Source organism: Ptychodera flava, chromosome 14 (genome assembly GCF_041260155.1).
Source record: "Ptychodera flava strain L36383 chromosome 14, AS_Pfla_20210202, whole genome shotgun sequence".
In the NCBI taxonomy this organism is placed as follows: Eukaryota; Metazoa; Hemichordata; class Enteropneusta; family Ptychoderidae; genus Ptychodera; species Ptychodera flava.
The window spans coordinates 2,819,075-2,836,289 of record NC_091941.1 but is presented as its reverse complement, the minus strand read 5'-3'; the positions used below and the strand labels follow the sequence as shown (position 1 = coordinate 2,836,289).

At 37.5% G+C, this 17,215-nt stretch overlaps 1 protein-coding gene across 1 annotated transcript; it reads right to left on the bottom strand.

The window, feature by feature from the left end:
* Positions 1-145: 145 nt before the first annotated feature.
* LOC139150563 (tRNA (32-2'-O)-methyltransferase regulator THADA-like) lies at positions 146-17,204 on the bottom strand. The gene is made up of 23 exons (XM_070723000.1): positions 16,862-17,204; positions 14,266-14,378; positions 13,019-13,152; positions 12,327-12,517; positions 11,750-11,798; positions 11,232-11,410; positions 10,351-10,442; positions 9,956-10,203; positions 9,295-9,475; positions 8,768-8,837; positions 8,432-8,628; positions 7,941-8,105; positions 7,132-7,359; positions 4,645-4,800; positions 4,385-4,471; positions 3,975-4,095; positions 3,386-3,534; positions 2,292-2,566; positions 1,823-1,962; positions 1,297-1,502; positions 854-963; positions 481-613; positions 146-214 (listed from the first exon to the last, which is right to left on the bottom strand). The coding sequence occupies exons 1-23, from the start codon at positions 16,944-16,946 to the stop codon at positions 146-148; spliced, it is 3,378 nt and encodes a 1,125-aa protein (XP_070579101.1). The 5' UTR covers positions 16,947-17,204.
* Positions 17,205-17,215: the final 11 nt, after the last annotated feature.

Here is a 17,215-nt window from a genome sequence, read left to right as displayed (position 1 = left end):
CCGTTCACTTGTAGAGGTGGTTCACCATTCAAATAGCCTGCATGAAACATAGATTATAAACAAATAGAAAAGCACAACAAGACATGTAGTCAGAGTCATTATGAAACATGCTTGTATAATCTTGCAAATAAATAGTAATTTATCTTTAATCTACTTCAACTTGAATGAGATGATCTGATGTCATAAATTTACTGTGGACAGGGAAGAGGCATTCCTGGGTGACGACATACAACATTCTCACACAATGTTTCCACAATGAGCCAATTCCAATATTACTTTTTAAAGAAGTTTTATCACATTCATTTCTAATACACAAACTCAACATCTGTGTGTCATGTGTCATTAGAGTCCTCCCATCACTGGTGTTAATGCTGAATGCAATGACTAACACTGATACTACATGATTCAAAGGTCAGTACATAAAACCACATTCCTCCAACACATACACTGTGTATAACATGAACAGTAATTGTACAATACCTGGAATGCAAATGGTATTCCGGCACTTCTTCTCGTGGCACAAAGTTGTGAGTTTTCACTATCACTGCTAATCTCAGACAGTAGAACCTGCAACCATTGCCTTGGCAAGGAATTCAACACTTTATCAGAGTTTCTGAAACACAAATACAATTCTTAATATCAATATTTATCATTTGCAAGCAAAGTCTCTTCTCCATTTCTTCTGAAATAACACAGAGCTGAGATCCAGACTTGATTTGTTTCATTTAGACACCACTGGTGGTTCTGTGTGATCTCTGTTTGATGCAATTCTCACTCGACAAAATTCTGGATGAAAATATTCCTGACTTATTTGGCATTTTGGGGTGTTGATGTCAAGCAACACATGACGTACCTCCAAAGTTGATTACACAGCTGTTCAAAGCCATTGTAGGACAACTCAAAGGCCCCTCTGTGCCTTGCCTGCATCAGAAGATCCATAAAAAATCTACCAATCTTTGTCATCTGTAAGAAAGTACAAACCTTTTCAGTGCATGAATTTTGCAATCTTTTCTAAGTGTATATTTGTAATTTTCAGTTTGTAAAGGTTACAGAGCCAATCTAAATGCTTTCTGTCACCTAGGAAAAGCAATATGTGATGGTTTCAAGGAGTCTAATTGTAACAATACTATTACAATCTCAATTCTATAAATTTGTGTTTCATTATGATCAAGTTCTCTTTCATTTAGACAAATCCAATTCATACATTTCATTTTCTTGTTCTAATATCCATGACTTCAATTGAGACAATTGCATACATACACAGTGAAGTTTGGTGAAGGGTATCATATTACACACCTGTGGGGAGGCTAACAGTGGTGAACTTTGACCCTTTGACATTTGGGTCAATTGTCCAAGCAGCAGCGAGACTTCTTTCATGGTTACCCAGCAACAGACTAGAACCATCTGTGGTGTGACAGTGACACTGTTTGAGCCTTCATCGACATCACTGACATCATCAGCCGAGTTCTTGAACACCAAACATTCCAGACTTACACTGGCACCTGTGATGAAGGAAAAAACAAAACTAATATTGGCAAGATCAAAATATTTTAGAGTATTTTTGATTGATGAAAACTTGATGCATAATTGAAATGACAACAAAGTTTGCTTAAATTCAGAGTGTACACCGCAAAGATCAAGTATTTTCCGGCACAGCAGAAAGATGCATTGTAACAAATTATAGACTGTACCACACAGAAGACAAAGATTTGTAGTGGGGTACTGGACATAAACTACTGGTGCCATTCATTGGGCATTTCATTCCATCTTTGTAAGCACACACTCTGTGGCAGTCTCATCAACTATGTGTCTTGTATCTTACCTTTATCATCATCCACCGGAAGGTAGCCTTCGGGAGATGTATTGCAAACAACGGGTGAAACAACTGATGCAGCGTCTAAACAGAGCTGTATGAGTTCCTCTGTTGAGTTCTTCATGAAACTAAAAACACACAGGATTGATCTGATGATGATAAACATTCTGTACTTTATTTCTGAAATCTCTATTGATTGTAAAAATGATAGATGCACCTGGAAGTTCTTGACAATGATTTCTCTACATTAGAACTGCCACATAAATTCTCTGAGATGGCTGTAAATTATTATATATATATGGATTTTACAATATTCAGGAGCACAAGTATTTGAAAACAGCTGATAAAATGTTAGTTGAACAAACACACAAAGAATTTTACATGCAATTTGAAGTTGAATTTCAAGTGTTCAAAATTTGTAACATTTTCCTGGTGAAATGTACAAATTCAAGAAAATTTAACACAATGTCATCTGTACCTGGCAGAAGCTGGCTGATTGGCTATCTTGTCCTTCAGAAGAACTCTGATGCAATAAAGAAGTCCATACATTGGAGAACTAGCTGCAGCTTGAAGAAGACTTATCTTGGCTTCATTGATTTGTTCTTTCAAATCGTTCAACAAATCTGTGAAGGCATCCTTGGCAGTCACAGCACCACAATGACAAGCTACACTCAGTATGTTGGCAGCAATGACGCTGTCTTGCGGTCTGCTGCCATTGGCCAGATCCAGTCCAATTTTGTAGAGATGGCTTATCTGCAAATTATAGTGAGTTTAATGACATACGGTAGTTGTCATGGTTTGGGATATCAAACTTGACATGATAACAGACAAACATTGGGAAAAATGAAGTAATCCATTATTTGGATTCGTGTGACAGACTGACTGTAACATCTTTGTTATTGTCAGTCTTGCAGGAAAGTTTCAAAGCTGTCACATTAACGTTTTATTTTAAATCACCATGATTTCCTGTAGATCACATAAACGGACATTGTTTCCCCAAAATCAACAGATTCAAACAACAGAAATGTTTCTGTGTAAATTCAATTAGTGGTGAATGATGATGATACTATGAGGTTATTACGAAAATACCGCAAAGGATGCACGAGGACATTGGCGCAGCGTATCGCCCGACGCGAAGCGGAGGGCGATGCGAGGCGCCAATGTCCGAGTGCATCCTTAGCGGTATTTTCATAATAACCTTATTATTATACATCTTACATTCCTGATCGGGGCATCAAAATGTCGGAGTAGTGACCGTTTTCGTGCAATGTCAACAATTTTTCTTCCGATTTGATCGCGCCAGTGTAGAACGCTACCTCGGACGCGCGAGACTTGTTCTGGCACTCGCCCAAGGGGTCCCTTGAAACCGTTCTACAGTGAACGCGCAGATACAGCCGCAGGGAATGGGGCGCCTTGAAACCGTGCCGTACGGAACGGGCGCGAGTTCCGTACGGCTTTTTTAGCGCACGCTAAATTCTATTGTTCTCGATGGTAGATGTATAATAATACAGTGTATAAGGAGGTAATGTAGAACATCTAAGGTGCCGATTTGTCATCTTTATAAAGTTTTACCTTGTCTGGGATAGTTGGTACATTAACCAGCAGTTTACGCGCCATCTCTCGATTTCCAACATAACTGTCTGTCAGGCATTCCAGTATGCTCTGTACATGGACTGATGTCCATTGTGACCAGAATGAAAATTCTACTCCCTCCTTCTTGGCTGTAATGTGATGTAATCAAAGATTATATATTTTTACACATGAATTCAAGACAAAATGGTATCATTGAGAACATGTACAAATAGACAGTAGGTTTGTAGGGTTACCATCGATATTGTCCTATTGTTTAATACATGTACCGTAGTTTGCTAACATGGAGATCATCCGCAATGAAATGACTATCGTCTCTTTATTCATTTCAGGACGTTTTTGTTTCAAGAATGTTTCATAACAAACAGCTGAGTGATGGTAAATTCTCCCAAAATATGCTGAGCACTGCATCTGGGGTTATAAAAAGTAGACACAACTCTGCAAGTTGTCATATCTGTCTCAGACTCAGAGTGGATAGGTATACTCTGTGAAGATGGCAGCATATCAGACTGATAGTCAGACGACAATTTGTAATGTTAATGACGTATACAATATGGAAGATTAAGATTACCTTTTGTTGTAAATGCATCTTGAAGCAAGGTCAGAATACTCAACGCTGTTGCTCTGCGTGGATAGCAAGCATCACAGTAGAGATTATTGAATGCAAAATTGTAAAGCCATTCTACAAACTCCTGTCATTGGGTTAAAAAAAATGAAGGTTTTCATGTCATCTTGTTTGATTGTATGATAGTTAAGAAAAAAATATTTTGGAACGGTAAAATTAGAGTAGCAAAAACATCAGTCTTTCAGCAACATCACAATGACCATATCACAGGGAAATATCAAAATAAAGATTTTTACCTTATATTTTAATGTTTCAAAAAATCCACTTTTTTTAACTTAAAATTTGGGTGAAACTTTACTCTACAATCCATATCTGTAATTTATACATTTTACCGATAAAAGTTTGAATGTATTCACCTTATACAAGGTCAGCTGCACCTTGGCTTCCTCTTTATGTCTCTGTTTCCATAGCACCAAACCTCCCTCTTGTATCCGTGACAATATCTTTCAGAGAAAACAATAACAGTGAATACTGATGAATTAATACTGCCGAAACTGTACACAGTATGTAACATGAAAGACGCACTTACAGTTATTATTTCACTAAAATATGCCCTCAAAGAAAATAAAACTGATCTCAATGTGTACATTATTTGTATGTTATCACAAATACTTACCTTCTTGACGTTGGAGTTGATGCAGTGTCTGCTAGCTGCGGACTGGTTCTTGGTGTTGCATTTCAAAAACAGTTTAATAAGATGGAAGTCTACACTGCTGAATACTTCAGTAGACTTGGATGAATCACAGATTAAACTGAGAGCCTGTATGGAAATCTATCAATGATGAACATGTCAGATAGAACACTATATCATACAATGTCTGTTGTTATTGGTCTAGTGAATTTGAAAGATAAAAAGCTAATTTGAGAGTACATGTACAGAACAAAATATATTGATACTGTCATTCATTAAGTACAACCCTCTTTAAGTTGAATTTTCAGAACATTTGCCGAGTCCAGTATATGTATATTTAATTATCATACATGCTCTGTCTGTATTGCAATTCTCCTACTGTTCAGAGAGTACTGATATGAACATGTACTTTCACATGTTAAAATATGAATCATATTTTCACTGTGACCGGAACTATTTTTAGCAATGAATTGCCATGATCACAATCACATGAACACTGCCCAGATTACTCTAAACCTGTTTATTGTACAAAGACAGGTCCAAGATTACACATACTATACAAAGTAACTGTACACATATTACCAACTGTCTGGAGCAATGCTGGTTTAAGTTTTACTAATGACCAAAATCTTTAAAGGTCTGGTGAAATGCCCATGTTGCAAAATCACAGAAATACAGTTGATGGTCTATAAAACAGTTACATTCATTTCTTTTTTCGTTTAGCGCGCGTGATTATGAAATATGGCAAAAGAAAAATGCAATGTGGGCGTGTCCTCCGAGCCTCTCCAGTCGACTTTTTTCGGCTTTCCGAAGTTTGCCCGACTCCGTATCTCATAACGGGAAGTAAGTATTTCACACCTCCGTAAGCTCCCCACGGGGGGGGGGGGTAACTTCTAGGGTTTCCGCTACATGATCAGGACAGTGTCCTCCTTCACTATGGGAAGACGTTGTTCTTTTGGTGGCTGTGACAGCGGCAAGAGCATGAACGGCTCAACTGTAAACTTTTTCAGTGTTGAGTGTTTGAACCATAATGTGCTTGTCTCTTCTGGTTCGTACGATCGGCCACGGTCCCTCGGCTGAGCCTGCCTCGCTACTCGCTACACAGAAGGTTGGGACCGTAATGCAAATCAACTGCATGAACACCAACACTGAACGTTGTGACTGCCACTTATAAAATGCACTAGTCTGAACGTAGGGACCGCAATGTAAATCGACAGTAACTTGAAACGTAAATGGGACAGTGATTAAATTAAATGGGACCGCGATGCAAATCAGCTGCATGAACAGCAACGCTGAACGTTGAGACTAGCATTAAAACGAACAACAACACGGAACGTAGAGATCGCGATACAAATCATGGAGGTAGAGTCCTCCCTGATACAAATCGACAGCAACACGGAACGCGTCGTTGGGACGGCGATTAAATTGAAGAACAACGGGGAATACCGGATCACGAGGACTGGACCGCGATGCAAATCGACCCTCAACATGGAATTAAAATGCACAACACAGAACATCTAGACCGCAATGTAAATCAACTGCAACACCGAACCTTGTTGCCTCGATTAAAATGCGTATGTCTGCTATGTATAGCAAAAGTTTCAATTCTCGCGAGCGAGCGTTCCTATGCCTGCTGTACACTAGCCCTGCGTACGATGCTGTGTGTTCCGCTACAGCTAAATGTGGTGAGCGGGGCGATTAGCTGTAGCGGAACACACAGCATCGTACGCAGGGCTAGCTGTACACTAGAACAAAATTACGTCAAATTTATCGCGAGGGCTCGATTGCGTGTGTCGAGTTTCAATTCTCGCGAGAGCCATTTCTGCATGCATGTTGTTGTACAATAGACTAAATGACGTCAAATCTCTCGCGAGACTTGGCTCAATTGCAATATGTACGACGGAAAGAACGCAATAATACGGAAGTAGACACAGTTTTTGTGAATCGCCGAGAGAGAAGCGCAGATTAAACAAAAGACTAAAAACCCACGTTTTTTCTTTATTGTACCATATTTTTTAAACAAAAATCAGTTTCGCCACTGTGGCGAATTAGGATTGATTGTTTTCGCCACTTCGGATTTCGATTCGCATTGGCGAACGAACGTGGCGAATGGGCAGCATCGGGTACGAACACTGAGGCTGTTTTGTTAGCGGATACCGGGCAGAGATAAGGCGGCGTTGGACCGCTATTCGATGTAAATGAACACACCAGTGACGTCACAGACGGCCAACCATGATCCCGCTGCGGCGTGACCTGAGTGTCGCAAAATGACCCCATGAAAGCCGCGCATAGAAATATCAAAAAAATTAACACTTGCGTGTACTTTTAGGTTGCAATTATGTTGCGAATGTAATAGTATTGACCCCCTGGAAGATATTCAGTCACATGAACGGGACCATTTCACCAGACCTTTAATACCTGGCTGTCTTTGTGGCAATGCTAGTACACCTTTGATAACAGACTAAATCTTACCTGGCTGTCTTTGTGACATACAGCTTGCTTCAGTAATGACACTTGTATGACACCATGCCAGGTCTCACTGTTGTCACATGGTCTCTGGGCCAGTAATCCTTGGCTTCTTGCAACTTTCAGACAGGTGATCATGGCTGACAGATGGTTCTCATTTGATGAAGTGTGCAGACTGCCAATGATATAGTCAAGGCTTTCAGGGTTATTTTTCAGTAATCTTGGTAAAAGATACTGTGAGAAAAAAGAAAAAGAAACATTCAACTTTTCATAACATGGTGAAAGTACAAAGTTTGTTGACTGAAATTTCACTTCTACTGTCTAAGCTCAAAGACACAACATGATATTTCATTATTGCTATGTGTTGCTCTAAAAATTGGAAACTGCTCTTCTGGTGGAACACGAATTGCTTCACAAAACATAAAAAAAGTGCAAAGTCCTACATTGTACCACAAACATTAATGCATATGATTTTGCACTCATTTGAACTTGACATTCTAACTTCTTAAACAGATTTCAGCATACCTTCAAGTTCAGTCATGCTGAAGACTAAAGGAATAGACATCAAATCAGGTCCAATAATCATTATCATTCAAGGTAACTATAAAATTTACCAGGTCCAAGGAACATATAGATGATGACAAAGGCAATGGGGTCATCTTGAACCACGAAATAGTTGTGGTACCAGGTGTCCGGAATTGGTAAGCGTACCCTGCCAGCTAGCCGCACCTGTCAAGATTGACCCAAAGCGACAAATCCATTTTTATTAGGTGAATTCACCAAATTACTTTTGTGAGTCAAAACTTACAACTAACCTGGACAAGTAAAGTAGAGCCAAGTTTTCTAGAGTTTAGCACTTCCAATACCGGAGGCAGCCATACTTGTTGCCATGTATCATCACCATGACAACTGCTTTCTGAAGTCATTTGCTTCATTTGTTCTTTGTGAGATTGCAGTAACTTCTCATAAAGGTCACTTGCCTTGAGGAGAAAATTAATTGTGAGAGTCACACTGCAGTTACTTCTTATAAAGGTCACTTGCCTTGGTAGAAAGGATAAATCAATCAAACTTGCATTCATTTAGAACAAAACATAAATTATATTAACCCTCACTGTATTCTTGAAGTCAAATTGAGTTAAGTCAATTCTGTGAAGGATACCAAACAATTGGTGATTTCATCACTGAATATAAAAACATAAGAGTTGTCTGTAAAAGGAATTTTACTTTACATCCTTAGTCTTTGTACAATCTAAAGAAAATGAAAATAAACGTAAAAGAATTGCTAGAAGGAAATTCCAAATCTTACATAGGGAGCTGTTGTCTGCTCTTCCATGGCACTTAATACATCCTGTGGCATTGTGGGATGCAATTCTAAGACCCCGGCACTGCCAAGATATGTTACCATGGTAATAAGAAAGCTATATTTGCTCCTGATATGCCAGCTGTTTGTCATCAACTGATGAAATAGATCCAGAATGAAAGAATCATTGCTGATTCTGTGTTCTGTGAAAAAAAAGGTAAAATTTAAACACAAGTTAGTTATGGATGAATGTACCAACTTCAAGAAGCATAGCACAGCATAAGTCTAAGATATGAAAATATTACTGATGTCATATATCGAGTTTGCAATTTTTTCACATACCTTTGCCAGTGGCAAGAATGTGCATTTCAATCACATTCTCAAATATTATTTTCATTTGGTACCTCATTCCCTGAAATAAATGAATGAAAAGATAAAAGAATTAATAATTCACTCAAATTATTTGGGAAATTAAAATATTCATTGACCTGTAAGCAATTTTCCGTTGAAAATTTCCTGTATTAAAAATTGATGAAATTTGCAACAAAATTATATCTGCTTTAAGTTTCGTTGCATTTTTTATCACAAAAATAATTATAATAATATTCATTATGCCAGAAGTACGTGTAACCTTGATTGTTGTACCATACATGTACCAACACAATATTGGCATTAAATGTACTGGAGATGTTGGAAATTTTGAAATCATAAGGTGACAACATCCCTTTTGACATTACAACTTCACCTTTATTTTCAGAAAAGTAAGGGAACTCATCATGTGCATCTATAGTACACAAGTCAACTGCAAGACAGGATACAAAACTTGGCAAGTCATTGATGAAATGTGAATCTGTTTTTAAAATGTTTACCTCAATTGCATGTTCCCAGTTTTCCCAGACATAATCTAGTATGTGCTTGGACACTGACCCTTGACCTGACAGCAAACTTCTAAGATTATTCTGCGTGGATAGCTGTAAGGCTTGCTTGGCAGTATGAGTCCAAAGGGTCAATGTCCTTGAGGCAGCAAGGATGGAGTAACTGTCAACCAAGCTGTAATGTAATCAGTTCATATTGATGTAATTCTGCTGGCAGTATTCAAAATTGTTACAGGGTTGTGTTTTATAATGATATCCACAGTTGTTTATTCAGATAGATGTAGATTTAGCAAAGAAGATATCTCAGTGTATGTTGGCACTTTCAGTGGCTAAAGAAAGCTTTTGAAAAATTCAACAGCTTTTTCCTGAATATTTGTCTCTGCCGTTGGTGCTGCTGGTAAAGGTCTGTTTGAAGTAAAACTGTGTTACCTTGTTCATGTTTCAAAATCTACTATGCCCACATCACAAAAAGTACAGTAACACAATCTCTTTTTAACATGTTCATCCAACATAAAATTGGAATTGGTACTAGGTATGACAGAATTTACCAAGATTTTCAAGAAAGTCTTTGTAATTGGATTCACCAGAGTACAAATGTTTTACAGGCTTGTACTGAAATGTGCTTAGATGAGTTTCTGTCTTACATTTTGCATACCTTTTTTGCAATTTCATAATTTCAGTAAACATGAGGTCCAACAACGTAGTATGAGGGAGCACTTCTGAGACCAGACTGTCAATGTCCAACATAGCAAGAATACCATGACATACACACAGTTGACAGTATGTAGATAATTGATTCCAATGTATCCTGCAATTACTCAGCTCTTCATTTACATCTTGCACTGGTTTATTGATGCTTGGTAGATGTCCAGGACTACAGTGTGGCAGTAATGTCTTCATGATCTACAGACAATATTAGAAATATAAAATACACTTTCTTTTGGCAAACAAAATGTTTATGCACATGATAGGACAGTGTCTGATATCAAACTTGTCATGATCCAATGGAGGAAGTTCTGAATCTTGATGATAAAGGGAAGTACAACTTACCATGGAGACCATATTTTCTGAATCTGACATCAATTTCAGCGCAGCTATCAAAGTCATCCCAGCAACACTTTGACAGTTTGTTGTAAAAATACCTGATAAAATAGATGTACCATTATGCTACGGCTTCGGTAGTGTTGAAGTTCAATAAATAATATTTGTTTTGTCATAATATATTCAGATTAGTTTAATATTTTCATTAGATAATTAGCATTGCTGTTCTACATAATAATTGGATTGATACTATCATACATTTCAATGGATGAGACAAAAGTTCTGAAAGTGATGAACACTGCAGGTCACCTGACATTTTCTGAAGTTGGCTCATCGTTTATTTCATCAAAGTTTTGTTGAAGTTGTTAAATGCTTTCAGAAATCCTTATAAAAACAAAAGAATCACTTCTATAATTAGGATGATTTCAGGGAAACAAAATACAACATTTTTAAATCTACTCATAAATCAAAGCAGTGCATTCTTACCATAACATGGTTGGTGTTAAGGTAGAACGCGCCTTGAGAACAGATATTCAGACTCTAAAATTTCTACAATTCTATTCTGATCTACCACTTGTTAGGGTTTGTTTTACAGCTCTTTGTGTAAGAAAACTTTTCACCGTCTTAGTTTTTTGAAAATCAAAAATTTTGTTTTCTCCATAGAGTTTACATGGGGGTGGCAGCCATTTTGAATTTCAGATATCTGTAAATCTTGGGTAATTTGTTTCTCTGGTAACCAAATTTGCATAGCGAACCCCAATTTTTATTCACGATTTTGAAAGAGGATAGTTATAAAGATTCCTTGAGAAAGTTTGAGCAAAAGTTTAAGTCTTTCATTTCCAAGGCGCATACTACCTTAAGAAAATGTTGATGTGCCTTTGAATACTTACTGTTGGATAGGATATCAAAGACTGCATTGTTCAATCCAACTACAGCATCATGGTGAAGGCTATCAGTACCAGCTGACCTGTTTCCATGGAAACACTTCTGTAATACTGCGATAGTGTTCTTCAGTATGACATGACAGCTTTGAGTCAAATTTGTCAATGCTGTCGGAGACTCAGCTTCACTGATATTATGAGGAATTTTTGTGAACACAATGAAAGACAGGAACACTTGATGAGATGTAGATTAACAAAAATAGGATGATGATATGAATTTCCTTTTTGCATTTTGATGTTTCATTTACAAATGTTTGAGCCAAAACAATATCCTTTGCTGCTGTGGTGGTAGAACTGTATCAGACAACTATCATAGTCTTCTGAAGCCTCTCTAAACTGCTGAAAAAACCATCAAACAACATATTGTACTTTGATTATCATAATAAACTTTCTCAAATTAATTCAAGATTTTTTTAAAATCTACAATGCTAAAAAAACTAACACTGCTTCTCAGTACGTTCACTTACCAACATGCCCTCACAAATGTTGCCACGGAAACTGACAGATATGCCAACACTGTAACAAAAGCATTGAAAAACACAGACTGATGAGAACAAATGTGCATTACCGGTATTTATAGAAATTTTTTATTGTATGTCTGAGAGATGTACGGTACTTTGGTAAAGATCGTTTTAAATAAGCCACATTGGTTTTTGGTTACTACAATAAGTATACATAATATATGCTCAAAAAACTCACTAAAAGTAAGTGAGTATGGTAAATCATATTCGAAGAAAACTAACTGCATGTTAGCATACATGTAATATAGTAAATTTGATTGTTTTTATCAGACCTTCCTATTTGTGAATGACTGTTAAAAATGCAAATATTTTTTCAAAATTTTGCAACTGAAATATGTGAGGAAACACTTTATACAATATTGCCATTATATGCATAATCAGTACTTGATTAAACTACTGGGACTGCTTTCATCATGATGGTTTGGTTCAATTCACCCACTGTTGTCAATTGTGATTGTGGACCTGTGTACAGGGAATGGGGATGAACAGGTTAATGTACAGTGGAATAATGGGTCCACACTACCTGGCTTGTTGATTGCAGCTAGCACACATTCTCCAAGTGGCCAGTTTTCTAAATAAGATGCTATCAGGTCAATCACATGGCGCCGATGGTCAGGATCATCACCTGATGTCTTGTTCATGTATCTCTGAAGACATGATGAAAACTGCTGAATCACAACGGAATGACATCTCTGTGGCAGGTTTTGCAAAGTACTGTAGAAATGAAACACAATTATTTAGTAGTTGTAAGGTACTTGTAATGTAGGCTACTCTTCACACTTGAAGATCTATCAAACAGGGCACTCCCACTCTAGCTTCCTCTTTATACAAAGAGGAAGAGAGTGTGATAGCGCCCTCATATGATGGTTGGTCTTCCAGTCTAGTTTGCTGTACTGAGGAATGAAACCAGCATGTAGGTGTTCTGAAAAGCCAATTTCATCAACTGAAACAAACGGCATCACATTATGACATTCACCAGTAAGTTTAACTACATGGCGTTCTTCCTTCACATCCAAGATGTTGCCAATTTCATTAGGGGAAGAAATGTATTTAAAAGCCTATATTTACACTATTATTAAAACTTGATGTATCTTTCAGCCAGATTTGCTTTATTTCATTTCATTGACTTGAAAGTTACACAAGTTGAATGTGCTTGTCTATGACACTCATCTGAAGATTCATTCATTCAAAATACTTCAATCTTCAGATTCTTACCTGCTGATCATTCTCCTCACTGGATTTCTTGTCACGGCTGAATGGATTTCAGCAAGTACACTGATGTACACTGTAATGGAGCCTTCACAAGTTACATCTGTGCAGTCACAGTACTTTTTTAAAGATGTGCTTATCTGCTTGAAGTAATTAATATGAATTAGAAACGCTGCATGATGTTTTCATTATATACAGGATAGAAGTGTGAAAAATGGTCAAATCCTTCAATTCAATTATTTCTTTATTTCAGTACTGTTGGCCACCGGCCAAAAAGTACAGCAAAGTATAACTATAATTTGATGCATAGCTAGAGTGCTTCAGTCTGCCTATTACCAGTACCTAAAATCATGTCTCTACGTTGCATAGCATAAAATATGTATTGCTAAGTTTCCTTAGAGTCTTTACATTTTCAGATGATAGCAAAGTGCTAAACTTGTACATAACAGGTGGGTTGAAATAGTACAGGGGAATAAATTGGATTCTTAAATCTTGGTATTTTGGGCAAATAAGCAAAAAGTGAAATTTGTCTTCGACTTGGTTCAGATGACACAACTCACAAATGGTCAAATCCAGTATATATAGACGTGAATGTCACAAAATATAAGTGAATCTGAGAAACAGGTACCTCTTTTTACAACATGATCGTATATGAGTTCAGTTTATTCTTCCTATTGTCACTGACAATGAATATAATCAAGCTGAAAAGAAACAATCTTGTTAAGGCAGATACACTAATTTTTTAACACTGCAAAAAAACTGCCGTCTGTTCATATGACCTGAGCATCCTAAAATGATAGCAAACCTGGCCCTAAATATCCAAGAAAACAAACAACTTGGACAGTGAATGAAATCTATAAGACTTGTCAAAGATATTACCTGTGATGATATTTTCATATATAATGCTAAATGATTGGTACTGAGGTTAAAAAATATTACCAATGGCACTATCTAATTCTGGGCACTATCTAATTCTGCCAACTTACTGGTACAGGCATGAAAAGATATAGTTACCTGTGACAATCTCTCTATATACTATAACTATTCATACTAAAGTTAAAAGATATTTGCTGTGACACTATCTTCATATACTATGGCAACTGACTGGTACTATGGTTAAAAGATATTCTCCGTGACAATATCTTCATATACTATGGCAACTAACTGTAAGTACTAAGGTTGAAAGATATTCTCTGTAACAACATCTTCATATACTATGGCAATTGACTTATACTGTGGCTAAAAGATATTACCTGTGACAATATCTTCATATATTCTGCCAACTGACTGGTACTGGGATTCAGGCATTGTGACAATTTTACTAGCAATGTTGAGTCGTCTGATTCATTAGCTTTAGTCAGTAGATCTAAAATGAGATGAGAAAACACTGTTATAGACACCCATGTAACAGTTTAGAGGCAGTGGTGCACTTGAATAATGTACATCAATGTGAAAGATGTATACATATAGAGTAGAAATTGGGAAAAAATACCTGAGAAACCTTTCCCCTTGTCTTCAAATTTACGTCCACTTGTTCTAAAAGTACTTTGACATAGAACTGACATTTCTTTTAGAGCTAATGTTGGAGTCAAACTGTTGCCATACAAGCATATGGGCATCCTCAGAATAGGAGATATTTCTTTGGTATCTCTAAATAATTTTGATATTATTATGGCTAGAGCCATGGTAGTTGTGTGAGAAACAGTATACATACACCAATATTCTATTCATGGGTCTAAAAAGTCTACAAATGCTAATGCAGATTCCATAAGAGATAGTGAATTTGAACTGCTTGTGTTTAACTTCTAATATATACTAAGGTGAGATCATGCATTTCACAATGGAAAATGGACTTCTGATTCCAAGTCCTATCACACATCTTTATTTAGGGGTGGGAAGAGAGATGTTTTTGTTATTAATATTTGTTAACTCTTAACCTTCAACCTTTGACGTCCCCTCCCCCCCCCCCAATATTTATGTTGGGGCTTGAATACGAGCGTAAAGTTGGCGTCATCCTCATCCTCATCCTCAGCCTCAGGGGTCACGCGAAAATGAGGATGAGGATGACGCTACAGCGTCAGCTTCACCGGCGTCAGATCCGATTATTCCCGAATGCATCTGATGGAATGTTAAGCGTACCACCGGCGTCAGATCCGATTATTCCCGAATGCGTCTGATGGAATGTTAAGTGTAAAAACGACTTTAAAAATGTGCTCCAAGTTTCATATCACTGTAAATATTAATCAAAACACAGTGGGGTTTGTATTTCATAATACTCTCCTCTTAATATCCGTTTCTCACGATGTTGTTACAACGCAACTTTCTTAGCCCTTAAAGTTCAAAGGTTATACGTATAATACGTTGACTTTTCAGGCCTCAAGTCATACGAGTTAATTGTTTTATATGTCCTCTGAATGATTAGGGCTTTCATATCGCCTCTCATGGTGGCGATTTTTACACATTTCGGACCATGTATACCTTTTTTGCACCAGTGTTTGGAAAATCTTTACGCAAGAGTTGAGAGGATACCAACAAACCTATCAACGGATCCTGGACTGTAAATTACGAACATTTCCAAAAAACTAGTTTGTATGAGATATTCTAATGATAAAATATTACCTGCGAACCAGTTTTACGATTCAAAAGAACGTTGAGAAAGAATGGAGTTGTTATTTTCTTAAGTTATGGGCGAATTTTATCATTTATCCGTTATCGGGTAGCGTAACTTCGGCAATCTTCGGATACGACGCTGAAGCTGACGCTGAGTAGCGTCATTTTCAGCGTCAGCTAGAAAGGTCACCTGAGGATGAGGATGAGGATGATGCCAACTTTACGTTCGTGGCTTGAATTAGAAATTTATTAGGGAGCCACCATTATTTACGGCCTAGGGGTCACTCAAAAAATTTACAACTTTGAGGGGGTTGCTCAAAACATGGGAAGAAGGGGGATTACCCCATTTTTTTTTTGCAAAATAAATTGCAACACTTCTCAGATTGCACCATTGCACACATCACTTTCTCAAAATTTTTGATGCGAGATGGGCAAACCCCCCTCTCGTGCTCTCCCCTTGGGGTGTTCTCACAATTTTATTACTTAGTTGAAAAAAAAACGAATTCAAAACACCTCTTAGATTGCACCACACTGCACCATCGCATACATCAATTTCTCAAATTTTCCATGCATGACAGGGAATAGCCCCCTCTGATCCCATAAGCCTCCCGCGTGTTCTCCCCTGTACTTTAAAATTCTGCCCAGTCAGTGAAAACCCTGTCATGATACCAATTCAAATTAAACAATATCATATAGTTGGATACTGGTTATAGCGTGACCTTTCATATCTGTATTTTGCTGTTACTTTGAATTTCATTTTGTTGGTTTCACCTTTTTCAAACGTCAAGAGATAACATGATGATCTAGCAGGGAACATCAGGATTTGAAAGATCTTTATTACTGCTGTATTATTGTAACTTTAAAAATACAATTTGGTATTTAACTTTTCTAATTGGAGGAGGGGTCGGTCAAAATTTCTGATTTGGAGAGGGGGATTACTCAAATTCATCATGATTGGGAGGGGGGTTACACAAAATTTCAGAGTTTCCGATGAAATTCCTCCGACCTCCCCCCCCGGCCATAAATAATGACGGCTCCCTTAGATAGGGCATGGCTCCATGGTAGCACAAAGATAGATATGGTTAAACTTTTGACATGTGTAAACGTTCTTTTCACATAGTATACGAGTCTTCCTACAGTATAAACCATATGCATCCATAGCTCACCACAACATCATTGATTGAAAATGCTTGGGATGAAAAATACTTGTCTGGAAGCGACAGATGTATGTTTCTTCACCTTTTAGCTGTAATCTGACTACTCCGTCGACGAGATCTTGGCGCATATCCAGACTGCCGGTGGCCCTGTTAGCCTTCGGTTTCATGTTGTTGAAAACTACACCACACAGTTTCTGAGACAACGAGATTCGTTCAACGCGACCACCACGTGTCCTAATGCAGAGACTTATGGTAACCCATAGCGAGTGAACAAACACAGGCTTAATGACGATTAAACTGTTTCAAGTATTATGAACTTTCAATCGATTGCCTAAAAAGACAAATTAATGGAAAAATCTATCAAAAACCTCGTGATATTGTTATTGAAAGTGGTACGACGACGTTTTTGCAGGGCGCAGACATATTGGAACCGCAG